The sequence below is a fragment of the Hoplias malabaricus genome, chromosome Y (genome assembly GCF_029633855.1).
Source record: "Hoplias malabaricus isolate fHopMal1 chromosome Y, fHopMal1.hap1, whole genome shotgun sequence".
Lineage (NCBI taxonomy): Eukaryota > Metazoa > Chordata > Actinopteri > Characiformes > Erythrinidae > Hoplias > Hoplias malabaricus.
In genome coordinates this window covers 79,716,878-79,731,251 of record NC_089820.1, presented here as the reverse complement: position 1 = coordinate 79,731,251, position 14,374 = coordinate 79,716,878, and the positions used below count along the sequence as shown (strand labels likewise).

At 38.7% G+C, this 14,374-nt stretch overlaps 2 protein-coding genes across 4 annotated transcripts in view; both read left to right on the top strand.

Annotated features, from left to right (window-relative positions):
- The window catches only part of LOC136679622 (guanine nucleotide-binding protein subunit alpha-11), a 61,422-nt gene extending 55,578 nt beyond the window's left edge, over nucleotides 1–5,844 (top strand). For both annotated transcript variants that reach the window (XM_066658259.1, XM_066658258.1), the window contains one exon: nucleotides 303–5,844. In XM_066658259.1, coding sequence (XP_066514356.1) covers nucleotides 303–493 — 191 coding nt within the window. In that variant the 3' untranslated portion in view covers nucleotides 494–5,844. The remainder of the gene's footprint in view (nucleotides 1–302) is intronic.
- Nucleotides 5,845–9,040: 3,196 nt separating this feature from the next.
- Nucleotides 9,041–14,374, top strand: part of LOC136678058 (TLE family member 5-like) — a 31,553-nt gene continuing 26,219 nt past the window's right edge. For both annotated transcript variants that reach the window (XM_066655857.1, XM_066655856.1), the window contains exon 1: nucleotides 9,041–9,893. In XM_066655857.1, the coding sequence (XP_066511954.1) occupies nucleotides 9,867–9,893 (27 nt within the window). In that variant the 5' untranslated portion in view covers nucleotides 9,041–9,866. The remainder of the gene's footprint in view (nucleotides 9,894–14,374) is intronic.

Genomic DNA, 14,374 nt, shown 5'->3' with positions numbered 1-14,374 from the left:
CCAGTCCCAAGCCCACTTTCTGAACTTTTAGACCATGGCCGCTCTCAACTCTGGCCCTGGAGTACATCTGTCCTGTGCTTTTTCAGCATTTTAGCCGATGCTAAATAAACCGAATATGTCAATAATTATTTATTATTATGGTCATGTCATTTGAAATGCTATTGTATTTTCAACTTCTATTTTCTATCAATGTATAAAAGATGCAGATTATAAAGAAGAGCAGATTCAGCAACTAAAATGTCCAGTCTTTTGCATCTTATCTTCGTTAAACATGGCATGCATATGTGGCTTTCCTCCTGCAGGTCCTCAGCGAGACGCACAGGCTGCGAGGGAATTCATCCTCAAGATGTTTGTGGACCTGAACCCAGACAGCGACAAAATCATCTACTCTCACTTCACCTGCGCCACAGACACGGAGAACATCCGCTTTGTCTTTGCGGCTGTGAAGGACACCATCCTGCAGCTCAACCTGAAAGAGTACAACTTGGTGTGAGCCGCCGCTGCCGGCAATCGCTGCTCACACACTTCTTCAGCACAGAACAGGCACCTACAGAGTGTGTGCACACTTACACACTTCCCACATGGCTCAGACACACACACACCAACATACACATGTTCATCTCCCCATGGCCCGACCCGCTCTCCAACCTTCTGTTCTTATCCCCACTTTCGTCCAGCTGTGTGAGGGGTGTTACAGATGTTCAATGCTTTTACACTCTGGCTGTCTCCTGGTTTCGCCAAAAGCCTGTCCACTTTCTGTCGTAGGCAGCTCATGTCAAAGGCCTTCATCCCTTTCCTCGAATCTGACCTTGAGGATTGTGAACTTTACAGATTTGATGAGGGGCGTGGGGGTTGTAGGCTGTGACTAGTTTGATCCGGATTTTGAAAAAAAGAAAATAAAAAAACATGAAGGGTTCTGCAGTGGCGGGATTGGTCAAGCAGGGATGGCTTCAGCAACAGCTAGTAAGCAGCTCTGCTAATACTTCATGGATTAAACACGTAAAGATACGGCGGAATGGAAACTGGTAGTGACATCCCTCATCCTTTCGTTTCCACTTTTTCCAAGTCACACCCACCAAGTTCATTATCGTTGTTCTGCCTGGATTGATCGATAGTTGCATATTTGGTTTTAACCATCATGCGAAATAAAGAAAAACACAAAAAGAAAAGAAAAAAAAAACGGAAACACATATTTACACACTTGTACATGAACACAAGGACAAGCGCTGTGGTGCCAGAAGTTCAGAATCGGATTTCTCGAATCCCGGGGGAGATTCCAGCTGGGTTCCACTGGTGGTGTGGATAATTTTTCTCACAAAGATGAGATGATCTCACTGAGGCTAGTCTTCAACTTGCATTGACGAATGTAAACTTAAACGTGTGAGCATCACAATCGCAAAAAAAGAAGAACAGAAGACAACGAACGAAGAGAATAAGAATGCACATTCAAGCGAAATGAAATGATACAATGCACGAGAGAGAGAGTTAAAACAAATCAAATTATTGTGTACATTGCACCGATGATTGAAAGAAGAAAAACTTTTTAATAATAAGTATCTGTACTTCTATCGCTATCAGATGAATTATAGCATCAACTGAAATTAGTAATGGGTCTGAAATCAGATATTTTAAAGATTGATCAGCGTGTCAAACCAACCTTGACGGGATTATATTCACACAGTAGGTATTGTTTTGCAGATTTCCACAGATTTTCAAGTTTTAAGATGGTTGCATTGCTTACTTCCCTTAGTTATTTTCTTAAGTGTTTTCCATAGTGACTGCTTTCTCCTCCCTTGTCTTTTTTTTTTTTTTTAAAGCATCAATCGTAACGGTAACGTGGGCTCCTGCTGGTAACTTACTCAGTATTTCTGCGAGTATGTTCTTCACGTACAGATACGTCATCACTACATCCTGTTGAACTCTGGATTATCTGATAACGTCACCAACTCGTTGCCCTGATGCACACAATCTTTTGTTTGTTTACGCCTTTTTTTATTGCAGAGACATCATCTTATTGATTAATAAGAGTTTGTGGAGACATAGGTTAATTTAGCTTTCGGGGTTGGGAGGTTTTAAAGGGGGCAGGAAGTCGTAAATGCGCTGAAGTAAATTGATTGTGTATATTTATATTTGTAAATACGTATACACATTATTGCTTATGTAAAAAAAAAAAGTCTGTGGTACACTATCTTCGGCAAAAAGGTTAAAAAAAAATCCACTCTTCGTAATTGTGTACGGTTTTGGTTGGTTTCTTATGAATTACAATATTATTGATACTGTGATTACTTTTTTTTTTTTCCTCTTCACTATGATTATACACGACATACACGTAGCTGTACGCAACGGTAAACATGCGGATGACGCGGAATACGTGGTTATGAGCAATAGTCTGAGAAAATCTAAAGCAGCACATCACTGTAGGGAAACTTCCAAAATGTTTCTCAGGCTGGTTTCCAAGGAGACCACAAGTGCAGCTCCTCTCAATGGTGTGAATTTTAATACTCTCAATAGAAAGTTAATATTAAACAAATGATTTTAAGAGGTAGAACGAAGATTAAATAAAGGATGGTTTATTTATCTAATTTATGGACCAGATTTGAAGTTGTTGGGGTCTTTTCTGCTGTACAAAACCCTGGATGGATAAAAAGATGTTTATGAATTTCCCCCACCTTCCCTTGACATCATGCTTTCACAGTATATTATTGTATAGTATCAAGGTTTCTTTTATTTGATTTGGTCTGTCTTGGATTTTCAAATTTCCTTGTGCTTCAAACACATAGGAAAATGTATCATATGAAAGAAAACCGCCTTTCAACAGTGGTAGAAGATATACCTGGTCTCTGGTCTAAGCTTACAACCAGACTAGTGTTTTTTTTTCCTTTTTAAACATGGCTTGTGTTCACCATAGTGTAAGTAATGCGCTGGTAGAAAATGGACAAAAAAGTGTTTTGAAGTTTAAAACTTTTATAAAGGTTACCTTTTAATTTTTTTCATCAAGGGCTAAGAAAATACAGAATATCCTCACAGACCAGGCTAACAGAAGACAAGCGCGAGGAGTCGAAGGATCAGAATACAGTTCCGAGGGTTTCAGGGTCTTTACGTGTCAGCCACTGGTTGATTATTTGAGACCACCCCTTACCATTACCATGGTTCTTGAGCTATCACTGAACATGATGTTGACTTGGCCTTCTAGATCTAATATTTCATGTATTATATATATGTCATTAAAATATTTTGGAGTATTTCCAAAGGGTAAACGTACACACGTTCTACCCACCCAGCTACTTCATGGACACAAGAGCAACAGGCATGTTAGCAAGTCAGTATTTTAGTTAGGCCTCAAACTGGTTAGAGAAACATACATGGTATACTACAGTAAACAGCCAAAGGATAAGTGTCACCTCAGTTTACAAAATGCTGAAATGTACAAATCAAGCTGGTTTTTGCATAAATCATGTCCCTTAAGTCATTGTATATCTGTTAATTGTTTCGGCTTGTACCCGATGACCCTTTTGCGTTGATCAGAGATAACAATGTGGAATACAGTGAGGATAACACTATATGTATTTCGGGTTGATGATGATTGTTTAAGTTTGGAAGCTATTGATTGTAGAGGATGTATATGCTTGTCTTATTAGAGGGACACATTTGATATTTAATGATTTGATTTGATTTTATATGCACTTTCTTTTTTTAATTATTTTTTGTTCATCTGATGCCACAGTCAGGAAAAGCTTCTTTCTGATGCCCCTTCGAAGACCAAGCTGGAGTCAATAGCTGTAGCTAGTGTCTTTGACCTCTTGTATGCACGTGCACATATCAGATTGCCATCATCGTAGCGGTAGACTTTTTTTTTTTTTTTTTGTATTCTTTCCAAAGGTGTTTGTCTGTCCAGCATCGTAAGGAGAATGTCTACCTCTGTGAGACTAGTGGGACATTCAGGGCATTTCCAGTATCAGAAGTGGTGTTAAGTGCATGTTGTACCTGAACATGGTGGCGAGGGTATTCTGAGGCAGACCACATCCCGATATATGAGGCGGTGTCTTCTCCTTTTTGAATTTGTTTCTCTTCATGAGCTGGCTGAATATCGAATGAATTATGAAGATTAATACAGTATATTAAGCACTGCTCTGTTGCTGCACCACATCGGTACTTCAGTGTGACATGTTTTGTATTGTATTTCTGCACGGATACTCGAATTCTCTGCCACATGCTACTTGAGTGAAATGAAATTACAGATGCTTCTCCAATGAAAGAACTGGGCACACGCCTAGTTACAGACAGTCAGGGTACAGATGTAGGTAAATGCAACATTTTGTATTGTGCCAATGGGCTCCTTTTGGTGTAATGTGCTTTCACTAGTAGAGAACGGGGCCCTGGTCCCAGTCTGTTTGTTCATAGCGCACTGGTGTTACACACTGGAGTACACCAACCACCAATCAATCTTGAAACTTCACAGCACATGGCAATCAGAAATAGAACAACTTGCCTAAATTTAGTGTATTAGTATTAGTAATGCGTTTAATAAATTAGCCATGTGTAATTTCCATATTGAAGTGTTATATAGTGGTGTTACAATTTACCTTTCAATTTTATGAGATGTTTGGCAATATTGCAAAGCTTGTCCAAGTGCATCTTCACTATGAAAGTGTGCATTTGTGGGGGTAGCAATTTGGAAATTGTCTTGGTTTATGTGACATGGTTGGAAGCTCAACTAGCTATACTGTGGTTTCAGATTGATCTGTTGCTTCTTTGCCTTTCATTTAGCATCTCTCCTGTTAGCACTGCATTTCAGACATTGTTCCACAGCTGAAAAGACAGGTCAATGAGATTCAACAGACAGCCAAGCAAGACATGCTTGCTTTCAGCAGGTTTTAAGAACCATTCATTGGTCATAATTCATTAATCACACCTATATACATGAGAAATGAGTAGATTAGTACGTGAGAGAGCAGTAAAGGAATAAAATATTAGTCTTGGATCGAATGCATTATGAATATTTGGCACTGAGGATGCTTCATATAGAGGCTTCTGCAAAAACTGGTTCAGGATTGAATCCGTAACATTTCACTTCCTAAGAGCAAGTAAATCTAATACTGGTGAGGCTAGAAGATCCCCTAAATATTTCAGGTTGAAACACAAACAAAGGTTTGTAGCGTTGAGACGCTGAAGTTTGAACACTTTGCCCCTCCTTTTATTTTATTTTTTTTAAACCTCCACACTATTGAAACTAGGACCACTTGATTATAGTAGCATGTAAAATACTAATTTATTTGTTTTCCTTCCCTCCCTCATTGGTTTTATAAGAATACCAAATGTAAATGTTGTATTATATTCAGTGTGCCAATCCCCTTCATGGAGGCCGACTCTAATACCAAGTGCCAATTTGTGAGTCCAGTTCACGAGGACCGAAAGAGAATACATTGTCCCATTTCTTTTTTTATTTTTTATTTTTTTTAAACCATCTGAAACACTAAATAAGTGAAAAACAAAATGAACTTTATTCTGTATTTAAGATTTAAGAGAAACTGCTGTTTTGATTTTTTCTTTTCTTTCTTTTTTTTTTTTTTTAAAGAAATTGTGATTTTTAAAATGCATGTGCTCTGTGTTGGGGTTGGAGTTATGGGCTCAGAAAATATATTAATATTAAACCCCTCGACGAGGGATCATATTGGATATTGATTTTACAACATTCTCGCCATATTTTTGTCTTTATTTGTACTGTTTCATTTCAACCACTGTTGCCTGAACCTCATTCAAACATGAAAAAGATTTTCATAACCGCCTTCTAAAAAAAATAAATAAATAAAAAAATAAAGTATCTGTTTTAAATTTAAATAAATTTGTTCCTATACTTGCTGCCTGTCTTGAGTGATTTCTTTTACTTAGTTGTATGTTGTAGCTCACAGAACTTTCACTTTCAGAAACACTGGTTCACTGTACATTATTAGACAATATTAGCATCTAATAACATGTACGGCATTGTGTTTATAAGCAGTAAAGTAGGGCCATCTCACTTGGCTTGTTCCTAATTTTATTTTTGGAACAAGGCTGATTCAGAATGGTTACCGGGTTGTTCACTTATGATGAACTTACCTCCATTGCCTGGTGCAGCTCAGATCATTGGTCCTTCATTTGAGTCTTATTTGCTCTAATTGTATCCTCCTCTTGTTAAGATTTTTCTCCTGCCAGCTTGGTCATTCAAGTCTGAACCCAAATTACACTGTTGGGAAAAGCATCATTTATGAAATTGTGTTCAAATGCACAGAGTTATTGGTTAATAGCAAGTAAATGTATTTTATGATCCATATACAGCTATTTTACCTCAGGTTTTAAATTACTTTATACAAGTAAATATATAGAAATCGTTTTACACTTTTGTAATATATTTAACTTTGTGCTATGTCTTATTTTGGGCTTGGTTCCCCTCGTAATGAGAAAACAGGTTATATATATTTGGTAGTAGAGAACTATGCAGTTTTGTAGGGTACAGTTATATACTCGTGTTAATGTGGCTATTAAAGATGTTTTAATTTGGCTCACAAAAATAAAAAAATCGTTGCTATTTGCCCTTTAAGGGGTGATTCTTGAGTTTAAAAAAAAATGTCAATCAGTTCAATTTGAAGCCAAACTACTTTACTGTGTTTTTTTGTTGTTGTTTCTGCTTGTATATATATATATATATATATATATATAAACCAACACATTTCACAATGTTTCCTTTAAAAAAATAGAGGCATCCGTTTTTAAAACCGTTATTGCAAATTAGCATTTATGCTAGCATTTCAGATAGTATTTCATGGCATATGTGCACCTTCAGAGGGTCTGTTAGTTCGGTACAGAGAAGAAAAATGATTAATTTAAAAACATTAACTCAGATAAATTATTCTAATTAACTGTAAACATTATCTACCTCAGAGACCTATAGAAAAACGTCTGCTAACATCGTGTGACAATCTGAGGTAATTCTGAGGTAAAACATTATCCTTGGAGGACCACCTGTATGTGTAGTGCTCTACAGGTTTTTTAAATTACATTTTCTCTCAAAATGACTGTGAAATAAACACCATTACCATTTTCTATTACGAGATTTATGTAAAGAATCTTCTTTATTTCTCAGTGACGTCTGGTTACCATCACCACCATTGTGAATATTTGTGATTTGGTGTGAACGGAGTATTTCAGGTCAAATCATTGGTGTTATATGGCTCTGTATGCGTATGTATGTATCTAGGTTTTATACGTAGGCTATAGATCCCTCTAGAAATAATAGAGGAGTTTCACCAGATGGGGGCAGCTCGACAATATAGAATGTAAACTATCAGCACAAAGAAACGGTTGCACGCAGTTTTTTTTTAATGCAAAGCAATGCCTTGAATAGCAACATTTAAACGTGTGTGTGTGTGACCCGCTTTATTTAGGGGGAAATAAGCACTATTTCAGGTAAGGTTTGTTTATCGTTTAATGCAATATTTTTTTGTTGAGGGGTGTTAAACAATGACTTGTGTGGCCCATCTGATCGTATTTAATAATTTATGCTCAAACCTCTGGAGGAGATTATTTTGCACACGCAAAATGATTTTAGCTCGTGATTTGCATGTGAATGGTGTTCTGCTGTTCCCCTGGGTGAGCTCCTAATGTTCCCTGTGTGTCTGTGTGGCAGGAACAAAAGCTCGCTTCTCCACACACCACTGATGGGCATTCCGGCTCTTTTCACTGAATCATATCAAATTTGGCTCAGCTCCCCCTAAAGAGTCGACACTTTTTGCTCCCAAACGACTCTTCATTAAGTAGGGTTGCCAGATTTATAGTTTGTTTTTAAACACTTTTTAAATTGAAACATCCTTTCAATAAAGTACTCAACAAATGATTTTATATTACAACTTATGTCTTATTTAAAAAAAACAAAAGTATAAAACAGGCAAACAATTACATATGCCATGCTTGGAATCAATCTGTTTCTTATTTTATTCATAAGCATTTTCTTATAAAAATTGGGTCATAGACATCTGATATATCTGAGAGATATTCTCTCTAAATGTCTGCTTTGTTTTGCTTTTCTGCCATTGGCTGCATTTACAGCACAGCTAATGGTGCATACTTAGCAATGGAAACCTGATGTTTGTTATTTAGGTCTGGCCTCAAAATCTAATACAAAATGTAAAAATCCCCTTCTTATTCTAGGCCAAGACAGCCTCATACACCCTAGAGGGTATTCCGCAAAGTAAGTGTTTAGCAGGAGAAGATGTAAGGACATTTCTCAGGTTTGGGCTTATTTAGCTAACAGAGAAATGCTGTTTTGTTGAAAACTTACAATTTATATTTAAATCTGGTTAAGACCAGGGCACTGCCTTCCATACGTTTTAACCCTATTAGTGTGTGTAAGCTATTATTAACATTGTTATTATTCATATGTAGGATTCTGCCATTGTGGATAAACTCATGACTGTGTACAGTCTGAATTATTCTTGTTAGATTTGGCTCTAGATTTAAATAAGGAGTTTTACTGGATGCAACTTCAACGTGTGTGTGTGTGTGTGTGTGTTATAATAACCATTTTAAGGTTTCACTCTAGTGGTCTTTTATACCTGAGATTAATATGAACAGGACCTAGTGGTACACAAGGGTGTGGTAACACTTGCGCCTAAATTCCACACTAGTAAATCATTATTTACTTTTCCAGGGTACGATTTTGACCTTATTGTTACAGCCGATAAACTGCTGGAATAGGAGTCCAGAAACATTGGTTCATGTAATGTATATTGGAAGAGGTATAACCTCGAAAAGCTCTTTTGTTACTGGCCCCAACTGAGACAGACCTCTATTTCCTGTGGAAACAAGTTCTGACAAGTTACTCCAAACATAAAAGTAGACCATTTGGCACTGAACTACTGACCGTTAAACACAAGATAGAGCTCCTTTTTTTCTAGTGGTAGAGGCGCCTGCATTTTGTGCGGTAGAAAAAAAAAACGCCCAAAAAAGAGTCGAATCGTTGGAGAACGACACTTCAGTTCTCCACACCTTCTGCTCGGCGCTCGGTTAAACGGAGGCGCTTCTGCCGAACAGACCTCCCTCCCACCAGCCGCCTGACATGGGCCTTGTGTGCACCGCCTTCACCTCACCTCCCTCGGGGTTTAATCTGCTCAGTGAGTCCGCTGACTAGCCGGAGAGCGGCGGGACTCTGGGGCACAAGCTTTTATCTAACAGCCAGGACGACAAAGAGGATAGTACACAAAAAAACAAGCGCCGTAGATAACTTTTAGAGCCCATTCCCGGCTTCTGCATCGTGTGAAATTTGAATAGTCGTCTCCGCACCGGCGGCTTGGTTCTAACTTAACGTTAACGTTACCTGCTAGGCTACCTTCGCTTCTTCGGGCGCCAAAATACAGCACGGCTACTGGGTTTCTGCACTTGGCAGTGAGCTTTATCCTCGCACTACGGTTCTTCGGATACGTTTTCCTCGTACTCAAAACCTTCAGCTCAGTTATAGCATTTTTTTTTTGTCTTGTTTGGCTCGAAGAAAGGCGAGCTAAACGGCGGAGTGAGAGAGACTAGCCGCTCCGCCGCTTTAGCCTTGTGTAAACACAGCACCCTGCACTGGACTAGCGCTGGATCTTTAGCCTAGAGCTCCTCGGGAGCTGCTGCTAATGCGATCGAACAGAAGGGGATTCACGGGCACCGGGGTTCCTTTTTCTTCGGTCGTCAGACGGTTAAATTAAAGCCGAGCTCCGAAGCAAAGCAGCGGGAAAGGGGGACATATTTTAAACACACTCGAGGAGAGCGAACAAAAGAAAGAGGATTTCGACCTGTTTTCATTTCGCTTGGGGAAGAATAAGGAAGAGTCGAGAAAAACTAAGAACACTGACATGATGTTTCCACAAGCAAGGCACTCGGTAAGTGTTGTTATTGTGGCTATTACTGCAATAGTCTTATAAAAAAAAGGTTCTAGCCTCGTTGCTAAGCCTTGTATGATGATCATGGGATATTCCTCAGTTGGCTTCGTGGTAACCTTTCTATGTTTCTGTGTGAAAGTTGTTGAATTGTGTTTATTGAAAAACAAGTGGCTTTCCTTTGAGAAGCACGAAGCTGGGGCAGAGATTCCCAGAACTTAAATATTGAGGTCCTCAAGTACTCTGCAGCATTGCTCCTACATATCCCAGAAGAACCCAGCTCTGACCCTCAGAGTTCAGTGAAGGACCATGTTAGCACCTTCCCCCCCCCACCCCCTTTCCAGCTTTCCTGAGAGTTCAGATGGGACCCTCTCACTGTTTAAACCTAGCTCAAAAAATACGGTCAGGCTGTGCTTTTATTTCACGATGGCCAAGCTTTTCAGTATTATACGTCATCCCTAATGGACAGCCTTTATCTTCATTTGGTCTCCAACCAATGGTTTCCAACACTGGGTTCCTGCTACTTGAGGACAGAGCTGAATAATCCGAGGAAAACCTGTAATTTCAATGATATTGTGATTGCAAGTTATTTATTTACTTCATTACTATTGACAAGTAGCTACTTGGAGATATTAGGGTCTGTCTACTTTGGCCTCTGTGTAATGACACATGTATTTGGCGTTGTGAAAGTCCATGATACGGTCTGTAAATATTGCAGTGCAGCTTATCAGCATATCCAGGACGTTTATTTTATTTTTTGGATTATTATCCACTATGTTGGACCTTGAACCCCAGTCTGTGTGCCACGTGACCTGTTCATTTGGGATATGTTTATACATAAGCTACACAGCACATGGGTTGCTCATGGATTGGTCAGTGCCCTGAGGTGTATGGCAGGGCTTGTCAGATTCATGGCTTGCAGTTTTCTCTTTGTCTTTGCCCTTGCACACCTGTTTCATTTGACGGTAGGCTTGGTGATTTAGACCATTATGTGGTCAGGTAAAATGCAGCTGGGGAAAATACATCACCAGGATAGTGGAGAATATATATAAATGGTCAAAATGGGAGTTACCTTGTGATAATATGGTGGGATGTTAAATATTATGAAATAAACAAAGCTAAACGGTTTACACAGACAATTCTAGATTGGAGCCAATTGTGGCTTAAGTGTGACACATGATGGAGAAATTTAGAGAATAGATTGGTGTACGCTATGAATCAGAATGCCATATTATGGTTATAAGTGGTTAATAAATTGTGGTTGCTGTGTTCAGTTATTACACAGCTTCACTTGTTGTCTCCTTTCCATGAATGAGAATCCCTATCCACAGCACTGTGTTCCTTAATGAGTCCCCTGCCATTAGTTTTGTTATTGCTGATCCCAGTTGTTCTCCCCAAGCTGCAACAAAAACAGATCTATGTATGCAAACACAGGGTCGTTAAATGCAAAAGATGGGGCTATAATTAATGTGTAAACAGTTTCAGAATTTGTCTGTAATCAAAATTAATTCTATCTGCATTAAGTTTTGTATCTTGAACGTTGAATCATGGGAACATGTTTTAGGGCTATTGCCCTCAACGTACAAGAAATACAGTGGTCATAATAAATCTCTGCTTTATAAACCCCGGTGTCTAAATACATGTTGACATTCAACTTAAATAACACTCGTTCTTTGATGTTGCTGTTGTTGAAGGCTGGATATAGCTGGAGAATCCATCTCACCCAAGGGCTCTAGTAACTTTCATTACCTCAGAAGCTTCCCTTAAGGCAGAATCTTCAGATTTGGCTTTAAATCTTTGAAACAGCTAGCACAAAAACAGGCTCCAATCTAGGATTAAGCATCGGTTTCTCAATTGCTTCTTCAATCTAGGATTAGTCCTAACAGCTGGAACCGCAATTGAATCTTGACCTTGTGGGAGTTGGTTGATTTTGTAGAACAGAGTGAAGTATGTGGATATGGCCTGGCTATCTCGCTGCTGTTGGCCAAGGGCCTTCTAAGGTTGATGGGTAAATTGTTATGTCTTAAACAGGCTGTTGAAAGGCTGCTCCTCAAGAGGATTTGGTGTTCTTATTTCCTGCCTGGTCCTGCCCTGGGTTGCGTATTGTGTTGACTGATAATACACAAGTGATCTGCTTTAGATGCTTCTGCTTGGCTAGGTATTAGATCCATGTCTGAAGCCTACTCAAGTTTTTCCAACATATAAACAGATAATTAACAACGCTAAAATTGTAGGCTGTAGTTGCCGACATTTGCTCGTGTGGTAACTAGCTAACTAGGCAAAAGAAATGTGAACTTAAATTCCACCAATAATTACGTTTCTGCAGGTTGTTTGACCAAAGCTAATAATTTCAGATGTTCTGTTCTGTCTCTACTATATAATACTGGGAACAAGGGATGCATCGATACCATTTAATCCTTTCTGATACCGATATTTCATTACTGAGTACTGATACCAACTCCATCTTAACTACTAGATAGATGCCTATAAATCCAGATATTTATATTGCTATACTTATCGATTTTATTTTGTTAAAGGCAAGGCAAGTTTATTTATAGAGCACCTTTCATACAAGAGCAATTCAAAGTGCTTTACCGAAAAAAAAAAAAAGTTAAAAGCAAGAATAAAAATCACAAAATTACATTAAAACAATTAAAATATTGCAATAAAAGGAAATACATAAAAATAGTAAAAGATTAACATGATAAAAATGATTAAATAAAAGAAAAGAAACTAAAAAAAAGTGCTAATACACTCGGCTGAAGTCATATCGCATCATGATTTGCCTGAACTGTCCTTATTTTTAGAGCTAAAAACCACATAAAAATGTGAACTTTCACTGTGTGTGTTAGTAATCAATTAATCTAGATTAATTATAATGTTGACCATACCAAATTATGTAAGGCCTTTCAAACGACAAACTAGTGGAAAGAGCAATTTGAGTCCCATAAAAAGCTTTCCATGAAACTTATATGAGAAGAAATTTGGGTAAATTATTTAAAATAATTATGTCCATAAGGCTCTGTTTCTTGATGAGACAGATGAGTATCTCGTACGTTATCAGTTTGCTAATTGGCTACTAGCCCTTGTCCTATTGTCAAGAAATACGTTAGAGGTGAGATTTTAAAAACTGAATTTCATTGACTGATCATGAGTTCCTTAGACAAGAGAAATGTAAAAGTTAAAAGCCAGCGTTTATAAAAGTATTTTTAAGGGAAGCTCAGATTAATGCTTCCCTCACATACTTCAAAGTACTTTTCCAGTAGGACCCCTGCCCTAAGCAGCAACCTTTTCCAGCTTAGGTCCACCCAGCGCTGCGTGTGCATTAGTCTAGCAAGCTGTTAATCCAATTGTCTGGCCTTATGCTTCTTGTTTGGAGAAATAAGCGGCAGCCTGGTGGATTATGGAAAGGAATTACCAATGTTGTGCTGCAATTCTGCCACCGTAAGCAGCTCTTCCTCAGCCCCCTGTTTACTCTACACCATCCTTATCCTCGCTCTCCAGACTTAGCCAGCCAGATGCTGGTTGCTGTGACCATGACGGACACAGATGGAGTCAGAACTCAACAGCTGCCTTGAAGAAATTGGGAGCATGGGTATGATGCCCACAGGAGAAAAAAACGATTGCCGTCCTGGTAGGGAGTAGGACGAGTCGATCAATTCTGGTGGTGGAATCGGAATAACAAGCAGATCCCAGTTTTAACAGCATCTGGATCTTTGCCCTTAAGAAATGTGTTTCAGCCTGGTCTGGCTGTGAGTAGTTGCGGGAATGTCTTTACTCTTGAGGAAGGTTTTCAGTAGCATCATAGCAACTATATTCATATGAGATTTATTATTTCCCTTCACGTTAATGACGCAAACCATTGCAAGCCCCAGGCATGTCTTCAGCTATAATATTCAAACAGTCTTGCACTTGCCAAGTTGTTGTGTTAAGACAAGTTGTTTTTCAGTCCTTTCTCCAAGCCTCTCTTGTGGTTGTGTGATGTCTACCCAGAATGTATATGCGGTACCATGGAAAAATTAGTTGTTCAGTGCCAAATTCTGGTACTCGTGTAGTCAGTCGTTGCATCCACATGTCAATAGACACACTTGTTCGAAAAACGAGTTAGTGATTGCCTGATCAGGTTGCGTGCTGTAAACTAGTTCCTGATTAGTCTGCAATCCGATGTGGTCAGTAAAGCTCTGTCCAAAATGGTGCACTTGCAGTCCATTGTTTTAAAGGCTAAGCAGCAGTGATATGAAAGTGTCAAACAAATAAATACAGTGGAATTTGAGTTTCTAACTTGTGTTTATTGATAGTCAGAAAACATGTTATTTCTTACTAATTCAAGGAATAAGGTTTAAAAGACTGTTGGTCCCCCCCCCAACGGTGTTGGGAAACTCTAATAGGCGTCTTGCCTGTGACGTAGATGGTGGAAAACAACTCTAGAAGCTGCACTTAACTTAATGCAAAATGGCGAAAAGGTGTGTTGTTTATGGCTGCAA